Genomic DNA, 26,743 nt, shown 5'->3' with positions numbered 1-26,743 from the left:
TATCTAGCCCAGAGAAAAGATTACATCAGTCCAAAGTGATACAGCAGCCAGGCCACATCTTGGCTTTGTCTTTGAATGGAGGGGCTTGAAAGTGACACATTATACAGGGAGGAGACCAAGACAGCTTAACACAGGGAGTATGTGGTATACTGGAAAACAGTTAATTAGAAACAAATGTGTGTTTTGTCTGTTAAAAAAACAGCCTCAAGTTAGCAGAACTGGAATAGGATGACCTACTGATATATTAAAAAATTAATAAATGTATTACTATAACTTCTCACATGCAAATCCTTCAACAGCAAGATCTTGTTGTTCATCTTTCTTGAAAAAACAACCACAACAAAATTACGTCGCAAAATAAAATGTAACCATTTACTGTAAATCTTACTTGCATCATTGGTCTCTTCTAGTCAACATTATTAAATACAAAAGAGCTACTAACACATCATTGCTGGGATAAAAAAGTGTGTACGATCCATCAATGATATTTGTAAAGAATAAGTATTCTGTAGGTTAGAAAATCACCTCTTCACACATGCAAAGCTTACAGTAAAAGCAAATACACTGTATACTATATACTTGGTTCAAAGCATTTTAGAAAATGTCACCTTCAGACAGCAAGTGAAAACAAAGAGGTATTCACATGTGACAATGCAACCCAACAACCACCAGCAGCACCCCTCCTCCTCCTAATTCTATTTCCTCTTGCTGAAATGCCACATTAACATAAGGGGGCCGCGCTGGGCCATCAATGGAGACGTGCGGCATTTGACAACCTCTAATTTCAATGCGGCAACACTTTTCTGAAGTGTTGCGCTCACCTAAAAATTACCCCCTGCCTTGCACTGCCGACAAAATCGTTTGTCTAGCTGTCCACCCCGGCAGAAAAGGCTGATTTTGTAAGAAAGTGCGTGTGTGTATGTGAGGATCACTATCTTGGGTGGGGGTGGCAGGGTGTCACTATCTTGGAAAGAACAGACAAAACAGAAAGACAATCAACTGGAGTAAGAGAAAGGAAGGCCATCAAATGAGAAACTTTTTTTGAACTGTGGCATTAGATGGGGGAAAACCATTTAATGCCACAGTTCCAAAGCAGTAACCCCTGCTAACTGGATCAGCCGTCTCTCAGCTCAGTGCTAGTGTGTCATCCACAGCCTGACTCAGCAAACCACACAGACACAGTGTTTTCTGTCAGAACTGTCTATTTACCTGTGGGGGGGGTTGGTGTGCGCAAATGCACAGCCACACACAAACAGACACACAAATAGACACAGGAGGAGATTTTAATGTGTCTGTTTAGTTTTTATACCCAGACATCTGGCAGGAAGAAAGAAAAATCGACCTTGAGACTAGTTGGAGGACATGGTGGAAGGTTTGATTAGACAAAGACAGAGGAAAGAGAGAAAATTATAACCACAGCACTGAGCAAGCATAGTGCAGCTGTATTACTCTTGACTCATGCTGCTCTTTTCTGTCTCGATGTAAGCTGAAATACATTTCATTTTATCATTCTCTTTTTTGTTTCTCTCAATTTCTTCCCTTTCTTTTCAAATCTGCAATGAAAAAAGAAAATGTCACAGACTGTGGCTACATATCTATCTGTCCTTTGTCAAGTAAAGAGACAATTTCTGCTCATCTTCTCTGTGATCTTGGCAATAGGGAAAGATGAGTACCCTAAAGAAAAGATGGGAGACAAGAATGGCAGGTGGAGGCCTTTAAAAGGCAGTGGACTGAGGAATATGTGAGAGGAAGTGTCTGTGGGATGGGAGCTGAAAATCAAAGTGCCATCTGGTGGGTGGGTATTAAGTGCAAAACTTTATTCTTGACCTTTAAAAACACAGTTTGGAAAAAAAAAAAGACTCAAATCAAGGTCTCTTCACTAGGTCCGTTTAAACCTTCCATTTCTCGCAGAGTACTTTCACTGGCAGGTTTCAGCTCAGTTGTCATCATGTGGTCTAAGTGTTATACGTAGGTACTGTGTTACCCAAATACCCGCTACCAAATGTTTTAGATCCAATGATGATGGCCGAGTCATCTGCTAGGCAACTGTTTAAGCTTCATCTGCTGAGGATGACTGAGATGCTGATGAAACTTCTGGTACACACAACGATGTCAATCAAAGTTAATTTTTAGGGCAAAGTTTAGAATATGCCTGAATATTGGATCCATGATAATAGGATAGACATAACCATGCATATGCAAGCTTTAATATCCCTATGGGACAAACCAATAAATGACTCTTGATTTTAAGCAATTAACAGTATCTGGAATAATAATTTGATGTAATGAGAATGGGGATAAATTAGGCACAGCTATCGATTAACTAACAAGAAACATGAAATCTACTAACACCACGCAACAAAGTTTAAAAGCAATATGCTGAACAAAAACATAAAAACAGGAGTGTGGGGCATTTTTTCCCTACAGAGAAACCAGTGATTGGGCATTACACAGGAGGGGCTGGGCTTAAGAGTTGTGTGCACACTGGGGTAAAAGAAAAGACAGCAGGAGGAAAGACAACCAAATTGATTCAGTGTATCATCAACTCTGTGTGTCAGATTTGAGTGCGTCATATTGTCAGCCAATCAGAGGCAGTAACTGTGAGCTCACCATCATGGGATAGGGAAGGTTGTTATGCATTTAGCCTGATGCCAAAAACATGGTTGCCTAGAAGGAGTGCTCGCAGAACCAAGAAAAACAATTCAGAGGAGCTTAGGACAAGGAGAAGAAGGGGTTAAATCAAAAGGAAAATAACGAGAGGTAGGTTTCTAATGTTGAAGCCCTGTCTGATTTAATGACTATAAACACAGCATGAGGAAAAACTTGGTAAATGGAGTGGAGAGGTGGGGGAGATCAAAGATGAAGAGATAGAAAGACCGAGCAAGAGAGTGCAGAGTAAAATTAAAAACAATGGAGGGGTCCACAAGGAGACACTGTAATCAGGTTTAAGACAGGTGAACATCATTCAACTAGACCTGCTCCATAAGAGAATGGGAACAAGTCCATTAAGAGCCCAAAAATAGACATGTTCCATAACTCCTTTGTCCTCACCCTGTAGCTCACAGCAAAACGTCCTCTGACCATGCAGAGCACATCTGTCTGTATAAGTGTGAGTGAGTGAGTGAGAGAGAAAAAGAGAGAGAAAAAGAGCAAAGGACAGAGAGGGAGAGCAACAGAAATGTAATGGGTGAGTAATCAGTGTGATCAGCTTTGCCTGAGGAAAGCTGCTTTAGATGCCTTGTGATTCCTAGTATTAGGCTGATAATATCTGGCACCTGAAACAGATTGAGTCTAACGCCAATTAATCTAAAAGCCAAAATGATCAAATGTTAAACTCTGCAGAGAAACTGAATGAGCCCTACCAGTTTAAGGTGATTTAAGATCAAAATCATTCCATCATTTCCTGCTTGCTTATGCATGTATGCTCAAGTCATGATTTAAACAAGTGAGGTAAATATAGCCATGGCGTCCAAAAAACTACAGCAATCACAGATTCACCTAAATGCGCTTGTGCTGAGTGAAACAAGACTGAGGCAAGGAACAAGTCTTTTCACTTTAAAGCTGTGCACTTTAGCAATCACAAAGCCTGGCTACCCGTTGCAAGCGAAAGGATTTGGGTGTTTAATGCATTCCTGCCCTTTATTCACGGCACAGACGACTTTATCCAAGACGACACTCCACTTCAACAGTTTAAGGGTTTGGCAGGCCAAGCATATGAAAGGCGGGGGTTCTTTTAAAGCAGAGAGCAGAAGTATAGTGTGCATTGGTGGGAGTGACTGAGCCATGAAAACGTATGCATTTCTAGGTCTTATCGTCAACTCACAGCTGTCTCTCTCTCTCCCCCTCTCGCTTTATGAAGGAAAAAAGTTTCCTTATGCCTCTGTCTTATTTCTACTTCCTGATCTCTGTTTTTACTATAGGCCTACATAGCACAATCCTTTGATTTTTATGCACAAACTATTCTGTGCTGCTAATGACAATGCTGTACTATCAGCAGGATTAAGGATATAAGCATATGTGCTTAGATTTCTTACAAGAAAAAAAAAACAGGTTTAGCTTTGAACTTGAATGAACTTCAATATCAACATCTTGTAGCTAGATGTTTATTATTTCACTTGCTATAGTTTAAACATAAGACACTTAACATAATAGTTCAAGAGTGACAGTGTACATATTGATTACAACGTGTGTACATTTAATCTCGTATACAACTGTTATGCTTTGATATACAAATTATGAGCCATGGAAAAAAAGACTATGGTTTCCAAGTAAATATTAGCAACACTGTAGAAAAATAGAAAACACTGTAACAGAAATATATGTTAACTGTGGATCAACATTGTTTAGTGCAATTAAAACAATATTGTGACTCTAACATCAAACACTCCAATCCACTTGCAAAAGAATTACCCAAGTACACAGTCATTCCCTCTAGTGCAGCCTCTACTCAGAAGTTAAGATAAGATAAAGAAAAGGTAACAACACACAGCAGAAGAGTTTTTGACAGCGAGATCCCCACAGTAATATCAAATGCATTTGAATAGTTTTGTAATTAATCTGGAGAAAAACAAACTTATCTGTCCCAAACTGCTTACTTGGTCTCCTCACAAGTTTCTTTTTAGAAATTTCCTGTATGTTTCCCTTTACAGTGCTTCCTTGCCGACTTGCAACAATAGCAAGACAAAGAGGTAATTTTGTGAAGAAACAATAGCAACTCGGGAAGATATACACTTGGTCTGACAGACAGCTGAAGCATCATATAAGCTGCAGCTGAACTTTTGCCACAGAACATTTTGGAAGCATTTTGGCAAAGAACAAGGGCAAAGGATTTTTCACCCATAGGAGTTTCTTTAATAACGGATCACTTCACAGCCTACGTGAAAAGGAGAAATACACAACTGCAGTTGCTATTAACTTTTTCATTGCGTATATCACGTGAGTACTGTGAGACAGATTCACAAAAGCATGCAACAAATTTCAAATTTGTTCCAGAAGCTCTTTGCTAATGTGCTCACAATGTACCATAACTGACAAATTCAAAACAGAAGTGAAAACTATATTTCATATTTACTTAACAGTGACTGAGCCACACAGTTGCTTAACCTTGGCATGATATGGATATAAGCCCTGACCCCCAAAGGCTGAGGGGTCTAAATGGCTCTAGACAGAAATGATGGTGCGTTTTGCAGCCAGAGGGAGAGATTTATGTTGTCTGTCAGGGATTTTCCTAAGGCAGGTTGGGTAAAAAGCTCTAGCGTCAGGTCTTTAAGTAGATAGGCCACTAAATAAACGACTGGCATAACAGGGTTTCTGGATTCTCTCCTCCCTGAGCCAGGTTGGGGAAAAAAGTAATGAAATACAGAAAAACATTCACATACACACCCACTTACCCATCACATGAGCAAACGCAAGCCAAGACACAGCATAGCTACTCTTTCATCCAAATTGGGGATGGACGGATAATGAATTCTGCGCCGAAAAAATGCTTACACACACCAACGGGAACACAATCTATGTCTGAGACATACACTATGGTTCAGAAATGGCAGAAGATATATATATGCTTGGTGTTTTTTTTCAGCCAAGTACCTCCCCGAAAGCAGCACGTTCCGCTCTGTGATCATCAATAATGAGCTGAAGCTGCCTGAAAACACACACGTAGATAACAACTCACACAGCATTTACGCTATTGTCCAGCAACGCACAGAAATATGTGCAATGCCCTCACACAAAATTAGGTACATGGAATACATATAAAAACAAACACCCATCTAAACATTAAAACACCCACACACATGAGCTAATGAGCCTGTGTGTGTTTGTAGGCAAGGCTCCCTTGAGAAGGTGAACCCACAGAAATAACACTCCATACGGAAGGAGGAGGGAAACTGCCTTAGAGAAAAATCTGCTAAACAAATACAGCAGGAAACAAGAAGGAAATAGCGCTACATCTCTCCTCTAGTTTGCCTTACTAGCCATTGCTTTATATTCAGTCTAGTGACAAAGAGAGATTAAAATCACGGATTACAGAAACACACAGCTGCTTTGTATTATGCCACACTCTCCTTCGACTTGACATTATTTTATGATGGTGATAGTGAGAGCAAGGGAAACCAGTGCTACAGTGGTGTCATTTGTAAAAGGTGAATATGTTACTTTTCACTATTTTACCATTCAATAGCAGTATACAGCAAACTCACATGTAGATAGTTACTACTACAGATGTAACGCATTTATATATTGTGTAAGATGCAAAAAACCCCCAAAAACACATTATACAAAATTATATGTATTCTGATCTAAAACACAAACAGGAAGGCATTTTTGGGAACTGCTGAAGCCAAGTTTGGTTAAACTTGGGTTTCCCCAGAGTGATCCCCCCACAAATGTTTTAACTAAACTTTTACTCAAATTACTGATGAAAAAATAGTAGCCTATCAAATTAAACTAGGAGGTGAACGCATTTTTATGTGCCTGCTTACATCAGAAACAATGAGATGTCGGAGTCACTGTGTACCACCTCATCTATTCTGGCTGAACCCCTGAGAATAAGTATGCTAAAAGCAGAACATGTAGGTGTGGTGATAGCCAAGAACAGCAATAAGCAAAGCCATTAATCATAACCGGTGGCAAATGCAATGTTTTCTGGGGCTGTCAGTGTGACTGCATGCAGGAAGGGAAAGAAGTGCCAGGCTGAATGTGGCTTTCTGTGACTGCTGGCAGAAATGGTGACGGTGTGCTATAAAAATGTGTCATAGCACATTAGTTTGGTGATTAAACAAAGCAAACAGACAGTACAGACAAGGAGAGAAGGACCAAAGGAAAGACAGAGCTGAGGGGAGGCAAAAAAAAAAAATGAAGCAATGAAGAGGCACAAATGGGACTGAATACAATGAGAAGCGAAATACAGTACTGTGCAAAAGTTTTAAGGACTCTGGATGTTTAGATTCTAATCCATCATGCAACACAATTACACAGGCATTTGACTGATCACAAATTTGTTCTGCTTCGGAACACAACCTGAAACACAACCAGTCTAATGAACCATCTTCAGCAACATGAAGAACAAGAAAGCCTGCAATAGTCAGCATGGCCTAGAGAAAGTGTAGAAAGTCAATACAGACAAACTACAGAAAGCTCTCCGGGAAGGTTGGATAGTATTGTAAACGGGTGGAAAAAAACACCACCACATTAGGCTATATTGTAATAAATATTTTAAAAAGCTGGGCTGTCTCACAGTCCACAAAATGTCTCAATCTTCACAAAACAGCATATAGTCCTTGTCAAACATAAGTTGAGTCATCCGTCAACTCCAGTGCTACCTTTGACAGATGAAGAGGCGCAGTGACTGTCCTGGAAAATGTATCTCAATAGTAGTATTTAACTGAGGCTTGAGAAGGACTAATGATGCCAATTTTGAGATCATGATAATCAGTGACGCAAAGTCATCAAACAACTGTCAAGTTGCCAAGAAGCAAAGAGTTGTGAAATGTGCTAAGATGGCATTTCCACCAAGACAGTTTTAAAAATGCTAACACCACAAAAAAATCCTGTTATGGTCCCAAAACTGGCAGCTTTCCAGAATGCTAGTACATGACCTGACAAATAAAATGACAGAATGATGATTAGTATAGCTATTTACTCTAAAGTTGCAAAAATGCTTCGTCCACTGATTAATGCAAATTGTGTTTGGGATAATTAAACTGAAGATAGACTAACAGGTCATAAATTATTTTTTGTTTGTGATTTTTGTCTTAGTCTTAAAAAGGCAGGATTATCTATCCTAAATCATTAAACTAAATTTAAACTGATGAACAAAGGAACAAAGCCAGCCAAAAGACAGGTGTGTGGTTCGTGGTAACATAAGAATAACTTTTTACTAGGATATTTCCAATCTTTCTGTAATGACTCTACACCAATGATTCACAACAATTAACCAAACTAAATAACTGCGGTCTTTATTTTATAAAAGACCTGTCGATATCTAGCCATGTGGCTCAACTATTAAATGCAATAAAATTAATAATTCCTGAAAGAGCTGTAGGAAAAAATCTATCCTCCTCACTCGCACCACCAATGCTATCCCAGCCCCCAGCTTAAAAGTGAAATAAGTGTTTCAGACAGTATCTGCAGAGCTATTAGAACCCTCAGTCTAAAATTAGAAAAAGGGATCATCACATTTGATGATGTGGAACTGCTTTATGGGGCTGTCTGTTGGTGGGGGGCAAGCTGGCAGCTCAATGAGCCATAGGAGCACCAGTTTCGTGCACTCAGTGGGGTCTACCATAGAGTGAGGTGAAACTGACAGAGAGCAGGCTCAATAGTGAACCATAATGGTTTACTCTTAATGGCTGCCGCAAGGGGCTAAAGTTCATTACGCTCTGCGTGGGGGGATTTTTGATAGGGTGAAACTTGTAAGCGCATGCACACTTGCGCATTTACGCTTGAGAGAGGCACCCTGAGGCAAATGAGCAAGGTGGAAAGCTACAGAAACTGTTTACTTGTGTGTTTTTCACACACGCACACACACACACATATACAACTCCCCTTACTGACACCACCAGGGAAGGTTAGTGTGGTAGTTAACAGAAAGCTAAAAGCTCTTTTGCAGAGTACTTTCATAATAGTGCTAATTATTCAGTGATTGTGAAAAAAATGAGTTCTGTGCTAATACTGCCTCTCTCCTCAGCTCACCTTTTAAAGTAGCCCAATACGCTAGTTCAGCTGAAAAAGCCAACCTAATGCACACAAATGCAGACTCAGGCTCCCTCTAAAATACCAAGCAAAGATAGGCTATTTTACTGCTGCTTTTGCCATCCAAAAGGGGAGCGATATGTAGCGTTAAATTGGAAGCCACAGCAATAGTCATTTAACAGGCTGGCTTTAAGAGAGAAGCCTCATGAGTCGAAAATGGTTTCACAAATTTGAGAGGATACACTTGGTCAAAAAAAGAAAAACAGCCTGCCTCAACTAAGCCATAACACAGAGAGAAAACATGCCTTATTTCAGTGAAATATGTCCTGCATCTATTCCTTGCATACAACAAGGAATGCTTAATTATGACAGCAGCCGTCAAAATGTGTGGGTTAATTAGCATGAACACAAACACACAACAAACTACAAAGTATGCACGAAAAAACAGATTGCTGGCTCTTCTGCATCTTGTGGGAACTCATTTTTAGACATCACCTGCCAGTGAAATAGGCAAACGAAAGTGAGGCCTGAGACATGCTGCACTACTCAAAAATCACTTTCTTACTTTCCTTCAATCCATTTCACTCTACTTTTAGCATTTTAGTCAATGTATATGCACTAGAGAGGCAACTTAGAACCACAACTGTTTTATCCAGTGAGGCCCTTGGGATACTCTTACAAATAAGCATTCACACTTGCACAGACAGACACACACCCACAAAAATGTGGGGGATGCTAAGTAAAGTGAAGCACAGGATGCATGCTTTGAGCTCAACAAGATGTGAAAATATAAGATAACAAACGGGAAGAATAACAGGATGAAGAGTCAGGAAGCATGCTGATGGGGAGTGTATCTGCATATGAACAGTCCTTGGCCCCATTTTGTGTTGACCTGGAACCATGTCTTCTGGTCGCTAAAAAAGGTGTACCCCTTTTCCTTTTCCCACTACCCGGAGGCCCTCATAAAAAGTGGCATTTTCTGTCAGTAGCCAGACCGGCTCTTGTTAGGATATAACATTATACCTCAAAGAGGTAACCAGTGAGTCAGGCAGAATAACTATGAGCTTAAAATATAGACCACCACTTACAGGATCTAAAAATGCGACCCACTGTTCATTTTTAAAATATGTTTCAACTGTGTGTACACAGAGCTGCCCCCTCTGTCATGCAACAATGGCAGGAAAGGTCCAGCTGTCAGAAGAGGAAATAAGAGAGGAAGAGGGTGGAAGGAAAGGCTCTGACTGTCAATGTGACTGGAGAAGATAACATGCACAGCGCTTCCTGTCCCCACCCCTGTAACTATGGAGACCCTAGTACACGCCACCAATGGCAAGGGATAGAAGGGAGGATAATTTGTCACACTCCCTGCATCTGTATATATATGAAAAAAATAGGCTAACTTCATGTCTGTATGTGATCTAACCTTTATGTGATCTAAGCTTTTTTTCATTTGTGCCCTATAGGGATAATTTACTCATGCTTCAAAATGTTTCCAAAAATAATCAAAATCCATGGGAAAGCACAAGAAAAACCAATGGTTAACATGAAGGGAAGAGGGTTGCATTTATGTGATCACTGCCACCATAGTTTAACACAGTCAAATGGCCAAACAGCGAGAGGATAAGACAGGAACTGAATTTTAACTGTAAACCCTGGGCAAATCCTTACATCAGCTGTGACTGCTGATTTTTGGCAAGGAACAGATGGGAGCAGCAGAAACCTGCCAGAAGCACAATGTTGAGTATGTCAACAAACAAACTGAAAAAAAAAATCTCTTTCTTTAATATATGTTTGGTAGGTGGGAGAGTGACAGAATGAGGGACAGCCGCATTCCTTTTAGTCCCATATTATCAGTGAAGGAGGTCACAAGATTGCAGCAAGGAGGCAATGGCACCACAAATCAGAGATAGAAGCAAACAGGTTGATAACTGCCTTAAGAGTACTTCATTAGTAATTAATCTCTAGTGCTGTTTACTCAGACATCTAGACTCTTAACATGCTTATAGAACTAAATTAAAGCGCCACACTGTCCTACAGCAAAGACAATTTAAAAAGTCCTGCAATAATTCCCACATTTACAAATCCCTTCTTATTTGGTTGCCAGTTTAATGGGTACATCTAGCTAAAACTGATGTAGTCTATACTTTGATGTAAATAATGTAGGGACTCGTGGACATAATTGAAACACTTTTCAGTAGCATGCAAAACTGTTGCAACAGAATCAGTTTCAGGTCTTCTAAATGGCCACAAATTCGAATCACTCCCTTTTCTAAACAGTTGCACTGGAAGTTTAATCACAAGATTAAACTAAGTGTATAAAATTGCAGCAAGCAGCCTTTGATACATTGAGCTAAAAAGTACTAGTTGTCACCAGATCTGTAGCACTTGTACTTTGACATTCTTGTTTGTCTTGCAGGTGTTGACCGATATTCTACATTTTTCATGCTTGTTTATAGGTGTAAGTGCTAATTAGCTATTATATTATCTTCCTATGTTTGTTGGTTGTTTCAATGAAGTGAAGACACATTACAAGTGGTAGCAATGCATTTAATGAAACACCGAATTGGAGCACAGTGTGCAACTACATTCTTTATGCAGATAAATCCAGGGAAAGACAAGTGTTTTGAACATAGGAAGGTAAACAGGTTACATCACATAGTGTATATGTGTGTGTTTGTGTATGTCAGCTTGTTTCATCTCCTGGTACAGGGCCTGCTGGGACTTGTAGCTAACCATCTTAAGTTCCAGTCCAACAGCCACTCAGTCGCTGTCCCTGGGCGTGACAACACACAAACTCATATCACAGCTGTTGTTGTGTCTTTGTGCTGGCTCTTCATTGTCTTTACAGTCTGATAGGACATTTTTTTCAGGATCTGAATCTTACCACATCAAACGCCTACTCTTGTACAATACAAATTGCACACAGAAGAAACGTGTTAAATATCTGGATGGATATGCATATTCTCTGCCAGAACTTCAATTGTTCTGGGCCAAGTATCCACGGATGGACTGTGCAAGTGTTAGGTAGTCCTAAGTCAAACTGATACATACAAATTCTCTCTGAAGAACAAACAGGGCTGCCACTGTTTAGTGAAGCTGAAAAGTTCTCCTGGTATCTGATGCACTTGAAGATATTGTGATTGCTTATCTTGAAGGACGCACAATAAAAAAAAGAAGAGGAATGAGCTCCGAGGGACCTGCTCCCCTCTACCTGTAGATCATAAGAAGACCTGCTCTTTGGCTCTGCTTTTGTTTGGTCTGGTTGTCTGGTCCTGGAGATCATCCAGCTGATCTGTTCTGTCTGCCAAGTCATGCAAAATGTACCTTTAAAACCATTTTAAAAATCAAATATGTTGGAAGTGTTTGAACAACTAGGTCAGGGTGTCATAATAGGAGGTGAGGGAGAGGCATGCAAGAAAAAGAGAGAAGCTTTCTCGCTGACTCAACTGTCATTAACCAAGCTTCCACCACGCTTAAGCCTTTAAACATTGATCTGCCTCAAAGGACTTGGGTGTGAGGGCTTAACAAATCTGCAAGTGCATATACATGTGCACAATTACAGCCAGCCGGTGCAGGCATGTTGTTCTCTTTCAACCAAGGTTTGAAGCTGGCAGTGAGTGAGTGGAGAGCTGAGCACATACTAGGGTCCAGAGCGCAGACAGTCAGAACTGGGCTGATGCAAACCGACAGACCACGTTGCAGGCCTTTAATGTCACCACTGGTCCTCACATGAAAGAAGCAATGTAGCCCCAAGGCTGGATTTTTTTGCCACACATACTCACATACAAGTAGAGAGGGAAGCTGCACAAGAGAAAACAAATGGAGGCAGAGAGCGGGTGAGGAAAAATCTTAAACAGGAGATGAGAGGAGAGAGTACAATGACAAAGGGGAAAAGAGGGTGATGGAAGCTGTAGAGTCACTCTGTTAAAATAAATAGGTGAAAAGACAAAGCCAGGAAAAATGAGTCATTCCCTTGGGAGAAAAGATACAGATTTTCTCCCTTGGAAATCTCTGCAACAACAATGGTACATTGCTCATGCTGAGCACTACATTATCTAAATGGAAGGCATTATAACATAAACAGATGAGAGGGATGCATGTACATGTTTAAGACAGGGTTGAAGAGAGAACAGAGAGAGAGCAAAGAAAACTGTATGTTTGAACGTGTTTGAGTTGCAAACAGAGTACAAATTTACATGGTGATGAGAGAGGAGGAGAGGAGATAGAACCAAGGTCTGGTTCATCGAAAGTGTCAGACGCTCAATAAAAATAAGGTTGCAGGAAGAAGTCCCATCACAAACAGCCTAAACTCGTGTCAGACAAATACTCTCGAGGAAAGCAGAGTAGGGGAAAGGAGAGGAAGGGTAGTGCTGGGAACTGAAGAGAAGGATTAGAGGGGACAGAAGGAGACAAGTCCATCTCCTGGCAGACTATTCCTCACCTTAAGGTGTCAACAACAGCTGGCACCTTGGCACCATGCTCATGCCCACACCTGCCTCCCCTGCTGTGTCTACACACCATCTATCCTCAGCTGCAATTAATCTTCCTTCCTCTTAAGGGCCACTAATGTTTACAAAAATGTTTAATTTACTAACACAATAAAGGTAGTCATAAACATATATCCAATCCAAAACTTAAGGCTTTACAACAAACAAATTCAAACCACTCCATCTCTGAATTCACTGCACACCATGTCTGTGAACTTGTCCTGTCATGTCCTGTGTGAAAATATATACACCAGACAGACAGGAGCAGCTGTAATCTTATCCAAGACGACAATAAAGAAACACCTTGTAAGTCTTTGATAGGCAACATTCCTATATAATGACACTGAGCCGAGACGGCAGAAGCTAAGGCCAAAGTCTACTGGAGTAGCATTTTCACATAGAGAGAAATTATTTACCCATGCCAAATGTTTTTGTTGTTGTTTTTACGTAGAAGTACTATACAGCAACTCTGTCTGACCTCAGGAGTTGTGTGTTCCTGGCAGCAGGGTTGTCTCTACACAAATGATGTAACTTTACATTTAGTAGTCTATTTACACGGTGTGAGCTTGCTTGTAATTAGGTGCAAGCTACAGACGGTATATTAGTCATTGACCCAAACTTCTCGGGGTCACAGGCACATCCAGAATTCAAGCCCTAGTAATTATGAGCATGGTTGGTGTCAGGTGGAACATCTCTACAAAGTGATGCAGTTCAGAATGTTTTGCATACGGCCAATCACAGCTTTTTGTGATGGACTAGTATCTGCAAAGGTGATTCACAACCAATCTTACTTTGGCAACGGGTCTGCAAATAACCTAAAAATACAACATTGCACACAATGTATTGTTGTACTGCAACTCAGTATAATTTGGAATTGGAACATAATCGGGACAGAACGAACACTATCCATTTACACTATACTATTTGCCTGGTTGCTTAACTTCATTGACCAAATTAGAAGAAAACAGCAAAAACAAAAATTAGGTCAGATAAAAGTGGATACATCATGAATGTCCTTGCCATCCTATTGTAGGTGAGTCTACAATAAAACATCTTCACTGGTAAGCTAATATTTAAACTATTAATTACAGCACCACCCACCACAAAATATTTTTGTAGTTACATTTTCTTTACGCTAATTTAAAGCAACAATTGCAAACACAATGTTGATTATCGTGCTACATGCTACTTCACAATATATACACACAATGAACTGAAAGTTAATATGATAACACTGGTAACAAAACAATTGTGGTAAACTACAAAACTGCTTCTAGAGCAAAAATATACTTAGAATGGAGGGTCTTGGCTCGAGGAAATCCTATTACTAAGCTGCATTAAACAATGATATATTCAGCACCATACATTAAGCGCAGATAATTACCCGAGTGACAAATACAATGTGCAAAAATGCATTCCATTGTTGTGGGCTTTTCTGACAGCTAGCACTTGTATGCATGCTTCAATGTAAACTGGTAGAAATGACCCAGTGTGTGTGCCTAGCCTATTAAAGCACAAAAAGCTATTGTGTATCATTTGCTGAGGGGAGGAAGTGAGAGAAACAGGGGTGGCGTGTGGAACGGAGGGAAGGGTCAGTGACCTTCCTCATAGCCAACCAGATGACCTCATTCACAGCACATAGGAATCCTCTGTCTCCCCCCACTGTTCTTTATCACACTCACCATCCTCACCAGCCTCGTTCGCCTTTTTTTGTTTCAGCAAACACAATCAATCAACTGAGCAGGGATGAGGCTCATGCTCACTAACCCTTTCATATAGAGAATGCGTTCCTTCCTGTGGGTTTTTATGTCAGTCTTTCCTATGTTACACACTGTGCGACAGTAGCTCTTTGTTTCACCAATTAAAGCCTAATCATACAAAACCACCTATTGTTTCTGCTCTGTAATCTCCTCCCAACCACTGCACTGATGAGAACAGATAGACTTAAGCCTCACTACAAACAGACAAGCAGCAACAAACAAACAAACACTAAACAAACAGAACAAACACAAAACTGGTTCACTTGCAGCTGCAGAACTCTGACTCCATTCATGTGATGCTACCATCACTGTGAGTTGGATGTGTTGCACATGGGCATAAATTATGCTAAGCAAATCATGTTTTATATTACAGCACAAGACTGCAGGGCAGACAGCCACTGTAAAGTACAACTGTGCAACACATGTAATTGGAGTGAGCTAGACAGTCACTTTGTGCAACTCTGTCCCTGAGAGAAAGAAGACTCTGCTCAAGCAATTGAAACACTGCTGAATAAGTTGAGAGGACAGTGAAATAATAAACTGTGCAGAAAAATGAGCACTCTTTGTGACACTACTTCAAGAAATCTGTGTAAAACTCCATCTAGACATAAACATAAATTCCACCACTACAAGCAGGGAGAATAATAAGGCGTTTTCCACTGCAGGAACTACTGCAGGTCTCAACATCAACTGGTTAAACTTGGAGAGGACAATGACAAGAGGCAGTATTTTTTTCTCTCTCAATGCTCTTCTGGAGCAGCAGTCTTCTAGTCTCAAAAACTGTCAACAATGAAAAATTCCCCATATATTCTCACATAACATACCATTAATCGTTCGATTTCCTATGTGATCATAGTAGCGGAGTTACATTCAGTAGCTACTATTTGCTTTTTACTGCACTTGTGTCAGGTTTGAGGTGTCAGACCTACACTGCAATGGAAACAGAAATGCTTAAAAGGTAATTCAGGGGACAGTTCCTATAAATGTTTTGTGTCACCTCACACCTGCCACAAATTCCTGCCGTGGAAAGCCGCTTCATGAATTGGAGTGTAAAGTAAATTGTTATCTAAAGCTTTCCCTGTTCTACTACTTAACCCATAGCTTCCAGTCTCAAGCACCTTCAGAGTGATCAGAAACACTGAAAACATAAATAATTGCAAGATGAAATAAGCTATTTACCAACATCTTTAACTTGAAAACAAACAGTTACTGACTCAGAGCTTACACAAAACCTTGCACCACGATTGCTTTGAGAATACTCTCCTTTACCCTGCTTCTATCTTACACTTAGCACTCAACATGTGATCAAATCTGTTTCACAGTCATACAATTAGTACAAGCACCAAAAGAAACCACACAAAAATGAAAGTAGTGCTTATTTGACATAAAGTCAAAAAGTCATGGTCAGCTACCCAAGGCAACAAGTTTAGCTAACTTTTAAAAGCTAGAGTGAAAGTGAAATATACCTAATTTTATTTAGAACACTGGAGAGATTTTCATACATTTCACGTTTCAATTTGTGAACAAAACTTTGAGATCAAACAAAAAATGAATAACTGAGTCTTTTACAGCTTATTATGAATACTGCCATTAAGTTAACCTCAAAAGACACCAGGAAAATGTTTCCAGTTGTTTGGAATGTTGACAGTACTTTTGGCACCAGTTTGATTTTCTCAGTACTGAAAAGCTATCCCAAGGTGGCAGTCCAACACATACTAGAAATATGTTCTTACTCTGTCAATTTCATTCAAAGCAAGGCTGGAGAAAGGGACGATAACATCTTAAAAAAAAAAAAAAAAAAACTAGCAAACATATTTATGAGTCATCTGCAAGATGCAAAACCAATTGAATGACTGCCCTAGGTACAAACAATACCTGCAAACTGCATTATTGTGCACATACAATTTCCATACCATTTCTTCTAAAAAAAAGACAAAAACAAGTTTTAATGTTTAGGACAGACAAATCTATCTTATAATTTCTCATGTAAAACCGGACGCCAAAAAGCTTGAGTACAAATATGTCAAAGGCAATGATGCAGTTGCAGTTACTAAGTTTATTTGAGTTGACAGCCACATGTGGTAATGTAACAAACAATGCATAAAAACAGCCTTAACATGGTGGTGGAAATGGCAGAACAAATGTTTAAATTAAAGTGAATGGTGCAGAAGCATGCAATACAGACAACAGAGGAAGAAACTAAGAGCTGTTAAACAAGCAACAGTCCAAATGTTAGAACCCAAATGTGATATCATGGATGTTGACATGTAACGACCAAAAATGTGTTGAAGCTTTAGAGATTCAGAGAAGCAGGTGAGACTGGTTGTAGGAGTTCCCAGAGTGTCATATTTGAAGGCAGAATGCTACAGAGGGATCTCACTACTTCTTGCCTCCTCACTTTCTGTGGCCCTTAGGGAAGGTTATGGCAGCACCGCCTGCTCTTGCCAAGCCTTACAGAAACAACATGGGCTACTGAGGGATAGCTAAATTATTCATCTTTGATTTATCGGCCAGCCTTAAACTAGTGAGACACCAAGTGAAAGGCTGCAAACCACAGGCAGACTTATCCACTGGGGTATCTCGAAGAAGACGGGGCAGGTGGACTGCTTGATTTGGAGATGTTTGAAAAGGTAAATAGTCTATAGATACAGAAGCGAGTGTGTGATGTAATTAGAACATTTATGAGTAATACTAGACTGATATTTTAAGTAGAATTTGGCTTCTTGTTGTCAGCCATAAAGGAAAAACTTTGTCAAGTTCAAGACAAATTATTCACCCGACAGTTTCAGATATTTAAAGCAAAGTAGACGTTCTCACTGTGGCATTCACATTAAGCTGAGCTAAGACACACTATGAGAGAGTGTGTGGCAAAAACAAACACCAGGCTGGAGGTTAAGTGCTCTGACTGTGCTCCTGGTAAAATTCCTGAGCTAGCTGCCAACGCTTGCCTGCCATTCCTCCACTGAAAGGAGAAAGAAAATGAATGCAAATCGGTGGGCGAGTGAGAGAGGAACAGAGTGAGCATTCAGCTCATTTTTTCATCTCCGTTCTATGATAAAAATGGGGAAGAAAACAGGAAATTGTGACAAATGTTGCTGGTATGATTCCTTAGAAACCTTATTGTTAGCCAGTTTATCCGTTGTGACAGTTCAGAGACTTAAAAGACGAAAACAGAAAGAGAAAGAGCGAGCGAGGCAACAAGGGGGTCTACTATGAGTGAGGCGAGTAGGACAGCAATTTGAAGCACTCAAAGAATGTAACAGGGTGGGGCTCGGACTTCTCCTAACCGAGAAGTATTGCGTGTGTTGCCTATCCACACAACTGTGTAATGGAGGAGAAATGTAAAAGAAACACATGATGTGATTTAATATACTCTAAAGAAAGTTGAGAGACAGATCCCACCTCTGTGAGAAAGGGTAAAGGAAGAGAAGGCTTTTCTTGTCACCACAGCAAGAAAACAACTGCCCCTCCCTCTCCGTGTCTGTCTGAAGAAAAACAAACCACTGACTCGCCTTCTCCATAATACTTTCCTGTCTGAAACGGGCATAACTTCCCGTAGATGTTCTTGCATCAGACACAAAAAATGAAGAAAACTGATTGTGTAAGCTGACAAATCTTGGTTGAAGGGCAATAGGAGTCGCAGTTTCAGAGAAAGAAATACACAGCCCCTTTAATGAACAAGTCTGTGTCAAGAAGCTGTTGTAATATAATTATTACAACATCCCCTAATACATCTTCTGTTCTAACCCTGCCTGTCATCATCAAATAAACACACAGAACCATGACTCTCGCCTTAATACAAACCACATAGCAGAATTCCTTCAGAGAAATTCCCTGTGAATCTAGTTACCTAATTCTGTTCATTTTGACACAACTGCTCTGCTTTAAAGGCTTGAGGGAGGAAAAAAGAGAGAGAGATAAACTGCCTCCAGCAATGTGTTGTCTAGCCAGCAGTAATATAGGGGAAGACACTTAGTCTTGGCGACAGCGAGCTAGATAGTCAGCCAGGCAGTTGGGGTAGGGCATGAAGACAGAGGCCTGGCAGAGGCAGCAGTGATAAGGAGGCCCCAGCACTCACGGGATTGAGGCCTAAGATAAGAGCCAGGAGCTGTCGTAGGATGACTTTATCATACAGCTTCTGCGGTGGGAGTGGCATTACTGGGACTAGACCAGGGCCAGGGGAGCAAGATGGGTCCAGGGTTGGCGTCAGAGCAGGAACTAAAGCTGACACAGACACTGTGGTGGGGCTACTGGTCGAAAGGCTACATGGCAGAGGCATGTCAAAAAGAGCCTGGGCATTCAAACAACAGCGATATTTACAAGCTCCGTCAATGGCAATAAGAAAATTATTTGACAGGATGTTTTACAGTTTCACTTAAATGCATTACATACAAATCACCATGAAAGTGCATAATGAAAACGCAGCGTTCAGTTTATTGAATCTCCCTGGTTCAATAACAGCCTATTCTACTCCTTTAAAATCTTCGCTCGATGTGCTCCCCATGGCCTCCATGCTGGTCTCCCAAAGTGTAGAAGTCTGCAGTCGTCTAAACCTCCCAGCGGCCTGCTCCGACGGTTGACGGATTTAACATTAGGCTGCATGAAAAGGCTGGAGCGGGGTCCCCGTTCAGTGACACTCAGTTCCCATATCAAGCTGAGATAATTCCTTTATTCTTATTTATTCTTTAAGTATGTGTAAATGCATTTATTTGTGTGTGTTTTCCAGTGTTTCACTAACATTAACATCACTGCCTTGATTAACAGGATCAAATGCTTGACATTAAACCTATCATTTCCTGGTCTTTATCAAAAAATAGTTCAGGAAAAATGATCAATATCAACTAAAATGGAACACTTTGTCGCAAAACAGTTTTCTGCTATATCACCCAGCCCACATCAGAAGGAAGACTGGCAGGGCAGCGCCAGATTCTGCTACCAACTTGACTAACTTCACCCTGTCAGACTTATGCCACTACCTAATTTATTACCAGGGACGAGAGGCTGAAAAAGAGAGACCACATGAGGGCAAGAGAGAGGCACACAAAGAAAGACAGCACAAAGCCTCCAATTCTGCTTTCTCACTGGTGGCAACGGCTCAGTAAACCAGCTCACAGAATGGCTCTTGGTTAATTAAATTCCAGCTTATAAGTGGTGCTTTGGGAGAGAATGTGCGGAGAAGAGAAGGGGTTGGGGTAGGGGGATATAACAGGTTTCTGCTTGCAACAACAGACTTGGCCTAACACCCCCAATTCTCCCTTTTTGTCAGTCTATCTATGGTCCCTCACAGCTCTAAGCAGTATCTCACTCTGCGAGCGGTGCTCAATCTTGTTAGCTGCTAAATTGATTGCATGTCAGAGGTTACTGCAGGTCTAGCCTTGTGCCGAGAAATGCCAGGGGTCAAGCTACAGTGAAAGTACGATGGTGCAACGGCAGACACATTCATACAAAGAAAAACAGAGAGTACCACATATAAGACTGACAGATATACGAGACATGAGATAGAAAAGGAACCAAAGACTTCTAACATTCTCTCATTTATCACAATCTGTTATCTAAACAGCCCGTCCCAAAGGACCAGTTCCCTACAAAGGCACTACAGTGGACAGCAGAAAGTTTGTCCTCCAACTGCTGACAGTTCTCCCGGGATTGTCCTGTTAAATCACAGCACAGAGACAAACAAGCAGACACACACTGTATATGCAATGGGATGATGGAGCCAGGAACAAGCGGTACATTGCACCACTTTGCTCCACCACACAGCAAGCAATGGAACAACAGGCCATTGAATCTATCATACAAGCACAGCTTAAAAAAAAAAAAAGGGAAAAAAAAGGCCTGTGTCTAGGGTAGGATGGCATGGCCGAAAAACTAAATCTCCATCTTTATAGTCCTAGGCTGATACGTTTTCTCTCTTCACATGCTTGAGAAAAATCATAATCTAAAAAGGCTTTTCTTGAATGAAACTATAGGCCTTTCCCCTGTTATAAGAGCAGCAAAAGAAAAACACCACTAGCATCTAGAAATGTCTACATATTGTAAACATTGTAAAGAAGGAGCAGCTGTGCAACAATTACAAAACAGCAGCACTTGCAAAGGTGGGTGCAATAATTTTCCCACCATGCCAACACTTTCGTAACTTCCTTTCACTAGTGCCGTTTTGTTTTGCAGGATGAAAGTGAGGCCACCAATGTTTTTAGCTGTGTCTTGGAACTGATATAGAAGCGTCTGAATCTCAACGGTTCCATTCCACCACATGGTTTTGTCTCAGGTGCTGAGCAGCTATGTTGTGCTGCAATTTTTAGTTTGAACACAGTTTTTCCTAATTGTACACAGCTTGGTGGTCTGTTCAGCATCAGACTTTGCAAAACCAACCCTTTTCTATATCTGTGAAGTAATATGACTGACTTTTATCACTCTTGTTTCATCATTACCAGTTGCTGTAAAAATTATTCAAGTGTGTTTAACTGCCACAGGTCCTGTTCTAAAAACGGACATCTTACATTTCCACAAAATCTTAAATTACTCAAATTCATTTGATATCTTTCCAAGTCCTATGTGTAAGGGATGATAAAAGGAGCTTGGGATTTTTTTTTTCATCAATCTGACTATTTTGTTCAACACAAAAACACTTACCACACATTGTGACAACAAAAAATAAAAATCCTCCCTTTCTCCTATGCTCTGTTACCTTATAACGTTGCCTGCACTTCACTACTAGGCTACATCTCTAGATGTTATATGGTCTGTCTCCTTCTGCCAAGAGAAAATATAGCAATTTGAAGCAGCTTGTTGGCAGGCAGATCGTAAAGAGAAATAAAAAAAAAACAAAAAAAAAAAAACCTCCATAGCAGTTGTCACCTCAGGGAGACGAACAACTGCAACGCAAGGGGATTTCAAAAGGGGCCTGTCAATCGGCCATAGTGACCTTGAGGGACAACATACATATTGGGAAAGTAACAGGGGCGTCCAGGCACACACGCCACCAAAAGGTCTCGCTAAAGGGTGGGAGCAGTCGTCATACACAAGGGTGGTGTCAGCTTTCTTCCCCCCACAGAAACAGCTGTGTAGACATGCACAAAACACTGGGTGGGTGAGATGTGCAGCTGTCGAAGGCGTATACTCCTGAGAGATGGACAAATTGGGAAAGAGTCTAAAGCGTTCAAATGCAACCGGTTACACTTTTGCTCCTATTAGGTCCACTAAAAGCTGACAAAGCAAGGCGTTTAAGCTGTTCAGTCACATTTAAAACTAACACAACGTATTTCTCAGAAGAGAAGCGCTGTCACGATAATTTCATTGACAATACACAAAAATTTTTGAGCCTCAGGAGACCAGACAGGTAAAGCTTTGTTAACAAATTAGGACTGTCCTTAACTCCCTCTCTTGTTTTGTACTTTCATTTCATTTAATGATACCTCTACATGGACTGGAATGTTTCTAACTCTGCCTGAACATCAATTGCTTTTCAAGTAGCATCTGCTTTCTATTTGTTGCCTTGACAAGACACCCACTTTCAGTGAAACACAACTGACTGGGAAGTCTCCAATACACGCAACACACTCCGAGGAGAAAACTACATACGCTGAACAAAATAACCTGTGAGATCAAACAGAATTCAAGCAGAAATACCACAAGTTCAAACCTCCCTTCTGAAGTCTATCCTGTCTGACTGGAAGTTGCAGTCAAGTGTGATGTTTAGACAATGATCGCAAAACATACTTTATGCATCATGAGAACATTTTTTATTGATACAAATAACAAGCATAAGCCCTCCTTAAAAATATTTCAAAATTACTTTTCTGAACATTGGGACTAGCACAAGTTTAGCGCAAGCAACACATTAAATTAACATTCACTTCACAAAACATTTAAGATCAGCAGGACAAAGGGTCAGATTATTCTGAGCAACGCTGCGGTTTTCTTCTCTCTTTTTTAAGATGAATCACTATGAGTTAACCCTTGTTTCCGAAAGCAAGAAGCCATTCTTTAGCTCGCAAAGGAAACATTTAATACATTTCACTTTTTGTGTGGAGCTGAAAAAAAGAACTGTTTTGGCATCCAAGAATCACTAAAAAGGTTGCACTGATAAAAGTTCCCAGTTGTACATGTGGACTTCATGTTTGACTTTTTTTTAAATACAAAAATGCGTACATAATTTCTATAAAATGTACATATAAAATTGCAGATTGTACTAGATGGGGTGAGGCCAGTTTATACCGGTAGGGGATGGGGAGTTAGAGAAAACTGGCCACAAATATCACATCAGAGCTTCAGCCACATCCAAAGGGAGAGCAAACCAAACAATCGCTAACAGAAACCCGACATTCAGGCAGGCCTCCTCTGCACTGGAGTGGCTGTCATCTCACACAAACACGCAATATTTGGCGGCGGGGTAAAGTTTGGGCTGGTGCTGTGGAAACCCTTGTAAACCTCAGACGTGTGACTTTGGAGCAGACATACTGTGGCTTTGAATTTGCAAGTGTCCCAGGCAAGATTTTGTGAACACTAGAGGAGGGCAACTTTTATTCGTTTTCTATCTTTCAAACACTAACATGTCCAGCAATGTAGGACTGATTTTGTGAAACTCTAACAGCCAAAATTCCCATAAGCTAAATAAGAAAACAGTGCGCAAAGTAACTGCAATTTTTACATAAAATAATTCAGAAGTTTAGTGATTTTGTTGAGCTAACAGTCCATTTAATAAGCACAACTGGGAACCCTTGTGAGTGCAGCCTTTTCTGCAATTCTGGGTTACAAACAGATTTTTTAGTTTGCTCCACAAAAGAAATTCCAGTAAGTGAAAAAATTTATTGCATATTTAGTATAAAAACAACTCCCTTTTTACCACATGGGAGCTAAAGAGCTGCTTTTTGCTTACAGAGGCCAGGGTTATCGCATAGAGTTTTCTAACAGCACTATGGCTCTTAAGAGTGGGAATGAAGAGGAAAACGTATCTGCTTCCTAACTCTCCCTGGAATGAAAACACCAACACACCCAGCATTCCCAACCGAGTACGATGACGCAAAATACAGATAATTCAGCTGCTTTGAACAGCATTTACGGCGTGTGCAGCATATCAAACTTTCGGGATTTAGTGGCAAAATCATTAGATGAGAAAAAAGCAACAACATGGCATCCTATAAAATGCATGATTCTCAACACATGGTGATTTGCCACTTAGATTTCTGCAAGCCTCAACTTGAAAATGAAGTGCAAATTTAAAGGAGCACGAAAAAGATACTATCTGTGTTATTTCACAGGCAGATTAGAGGACCTCAGAATCTGATACAACAGCATAACATTCAGGGTAAATACTAATCTGGATTGGACTTATGTAGCTAAGTGATTTCCTGGTTGTTTTATCGTTGTTTCTGGACGGGTAGTTAGGAAATAGCTGTCTTTGTGTCTCAAGTGTGCCGTTTAGCATCTATCAAGACAGCCAGAAAATCTTTTCAGACCGGTTTAGCAACTACATACTACAAGAGCCTACTAATCCAGTCATGCAACTGAAACTACGGACTGCTCTTTACGTCCTATACAGCCTGGAGTAATCGCCTGTTTTTCCGCTGGTTTATGCAGTAGACGGAATGAATTTTATTTTTATTCATGGTGGTGTCCAGGCCAACGCTACACACAGCATGGGGACAGTCTGCCAGGGGGCTGTGGCGCTCTCTAGTGTCCCCAGCTCAGTTACATAAACCATAGGTCCAACCTTCCGCTTAGACCAGCTTATGTTATTGATACCATCAACATTAACGGCAAATAAGTCGCCTTTATCAGAGCAAAATCACTGACAAGGCGCTGAAAACAGATGTTTGGGCAGGCGAATCCCGTCTGGACGGCGCCGCCGACAAAGGGCGACGCAGTTTTGGTAGGGCAAGCTTGACTGGCTAAAAAAAAGGAGAAAAAAAAACACGACGACTGCTGCAGCAAGGGAAGGAAATATAAGCGAGAGAAACACAGCCTCCCTTGAAGGCAAATATTTTAGTAGCTAAGCGAGTAGAGACAAATAAAACGGGGATATCTTTAATGAAAAAGTTGGACGGCTGAAATGATCTTCGTGCACTCCCCCTCCCAGCAGCAACTCACTGGCCATTGTTTGGGCAACAAGCAGACACATTCCTCCGTGCTGTTACACTCGGCCGCTGGGCAACAACTAACCCGACCCTCGAAGCGAAAACAACGACAGCGAAAGCCAGACAGTGTAACATGCTTTGACACACGTCTAAAACAAAACCGAATATTACATACGTAGCTAAGTTAACGCCACCGTTTGGTTCCTCGGGAGTTCAACGGAACGCAGACACCCAGGGCTCGCTAGCTTAAAATGTGGCTAACCCGAGCTAAACTGCTGGGGAACATGTGGAATCAGGCCCCGTCTACTTTAACGAAAATTTGCTCGAGCTAAAGTGTGTTTCGGAACTTATCCGCGAACAAATGTGTGAACACTTTAACAACAATATGCAGTTCTGGTTTTTCTGAGTGAGTTAGAGAAAGTTTTCATCTCGTCGCCACAAAGTCAAGAGTGCAGCAACAAACTCCGTGAACGATTAACTCTGAAATCCACATCTCTCACTAGTGTGGGTAAAAACAAACTCACGTAGGATACTGCTTCGTTTCTAGTTTTGTGTGGGATACTGTACAGTGGAAGTTGTGTTATTGTGCCTGGCACGGCCGGGAATATCGGGGTACCCGATGCTAAGTGTCCGTCTGGGTCTCACTGACGCTATGCAGCAAGGGATGCCCAGCGAAGCCGTGCCGACACCGGACTGCGCCGTGGTCACGCTACCCCCTCTACTCCCCCGGGGGTCTCTCTTTCCGGAACGCCGCTTACCTTCATCCAGAAGCCTCTCTAGGTGTGTGAAGATGCCGCAGAGATTTGGCAAACTGGTCATGAGCTTCTTCTCGTTTAACAATTGCATCAAATAGTCGGGACTCGGCCTCGGTCGCTCCTTCACTTCGACCTCTCCGACCATCATCTTTGCGGCGAGAGCGGAGAACAAACCACCGTGAAAACACAGAATCCTCTTTTAAGAAAAAGAGAGAAAAAAACGAAAAAGAAAAAAAACTTGCGGCTCCAATCCCTCGCTTCCCTACTCCTTGTGAGCAGAAGACTCTGTAAACCCCCCTAAAATTCAGGTTTGGTTCGCTCTTGTTGTTTGAGTGGAGAGGGGGCAAAAAGAAACCGTTATCTCCCTTCCAGAGACTCGTGCGCCGTACTCTCCTCTACGCCGTGTGCGCTCGGGGACGTTCGATTCCACCACTGTAGGCGCGAGAGACTGTTCCACCGGAAAGGGTCCGTCCTCCTCGGCGCTCGTTGGCCAGCGGCTCTTTCAGGGGACTAATGGAACGACCAATGACTGCTCAGATCCGACTCTAGAGGGCGGGGCGCCATGCTCAATGGATGATAGACATGAATTCGAGCCAATGACGTGCAGTGCGCAGGAATGCACATAAGCGTTGTCAACACAGAATAGCACAAATGACTTCTTTCTCTCTTCCCCCCACTAACAGCAACATTATATCAGTGCTAATTTTTCCAGTTTCAGTCTTTTTTTTGTACCTTAATAGGTTGCCAGTCTCATCAGCGGCTTCATAGGCAACAATCACGACAATAGTGTGTGTGTGGTCTTGATTAAATCTAATTTGCAGTGCGGATATTATTCAGTTTTGATTTGAATGAACGCACAGCAAAGGGGAGCCTGATTAACAAAAGCGACTGTGTTCCGCTGTAAGTGAAATGTCTCCTTAGATTTTATTCTGCAGCAAGTTGTAATAAGTTATAATTTATCTTTGGACAGA

The 26,743-nt window shown here is 41.1% G+C and overlaps 1 protein-coding gene across 4 annotated transcripts in view; it reads right to left on the bottom strand.

Annotated features, from left to right (window-relative positions):
* The window catches only part of qkia (QKI, KH domain containing, RNA binding a), a 78,556-nt gene extending 52,343 nt beyond the window's left edge, over positions 1-26,213 (bottom strand). For 2 of the 4 annotated variants that reach the window (XM_023277425.3, XM_055005600.1), the window contains exon 1: positions 25,776-26,213. In XM_023277425.3, the coding sequence (XP_023133193.1) occupies positions 25,776-25,920 (145 nt within the window). In that variant the 5' untranslated portion in view covers positions 25,921-26,213. The remainder of the gene's footprint in view (positions 1-25,775) is intronic. The other 2 variants (XM_023277427.3, XM_023277426.3) reach the window with 1 other exon arrangement.
* Between the last annotated feature and the right edge of the window lie 530 nt (positions 26,214-26,743).

This window comes from Amphiprion ocellaris, chromosome 20 (assembly GCF_022539595.1).
Source record: "Amphiprion ocellaris isolate individual 3 ecotype Okinawa chromosome 20, ASM2253959v1, whole genome shotgun sequence".
Lineage (NCBI taxonomy): Eukaryota > Metazoa > Chordata > Actinopteri > Pomacentridae > Amphiprion > Amphiprion ocellaris.
Note: the sequence above shows the minus strand (reverse complement) of the source record. Positions and strands in the feature narration are given on the sequence as shown.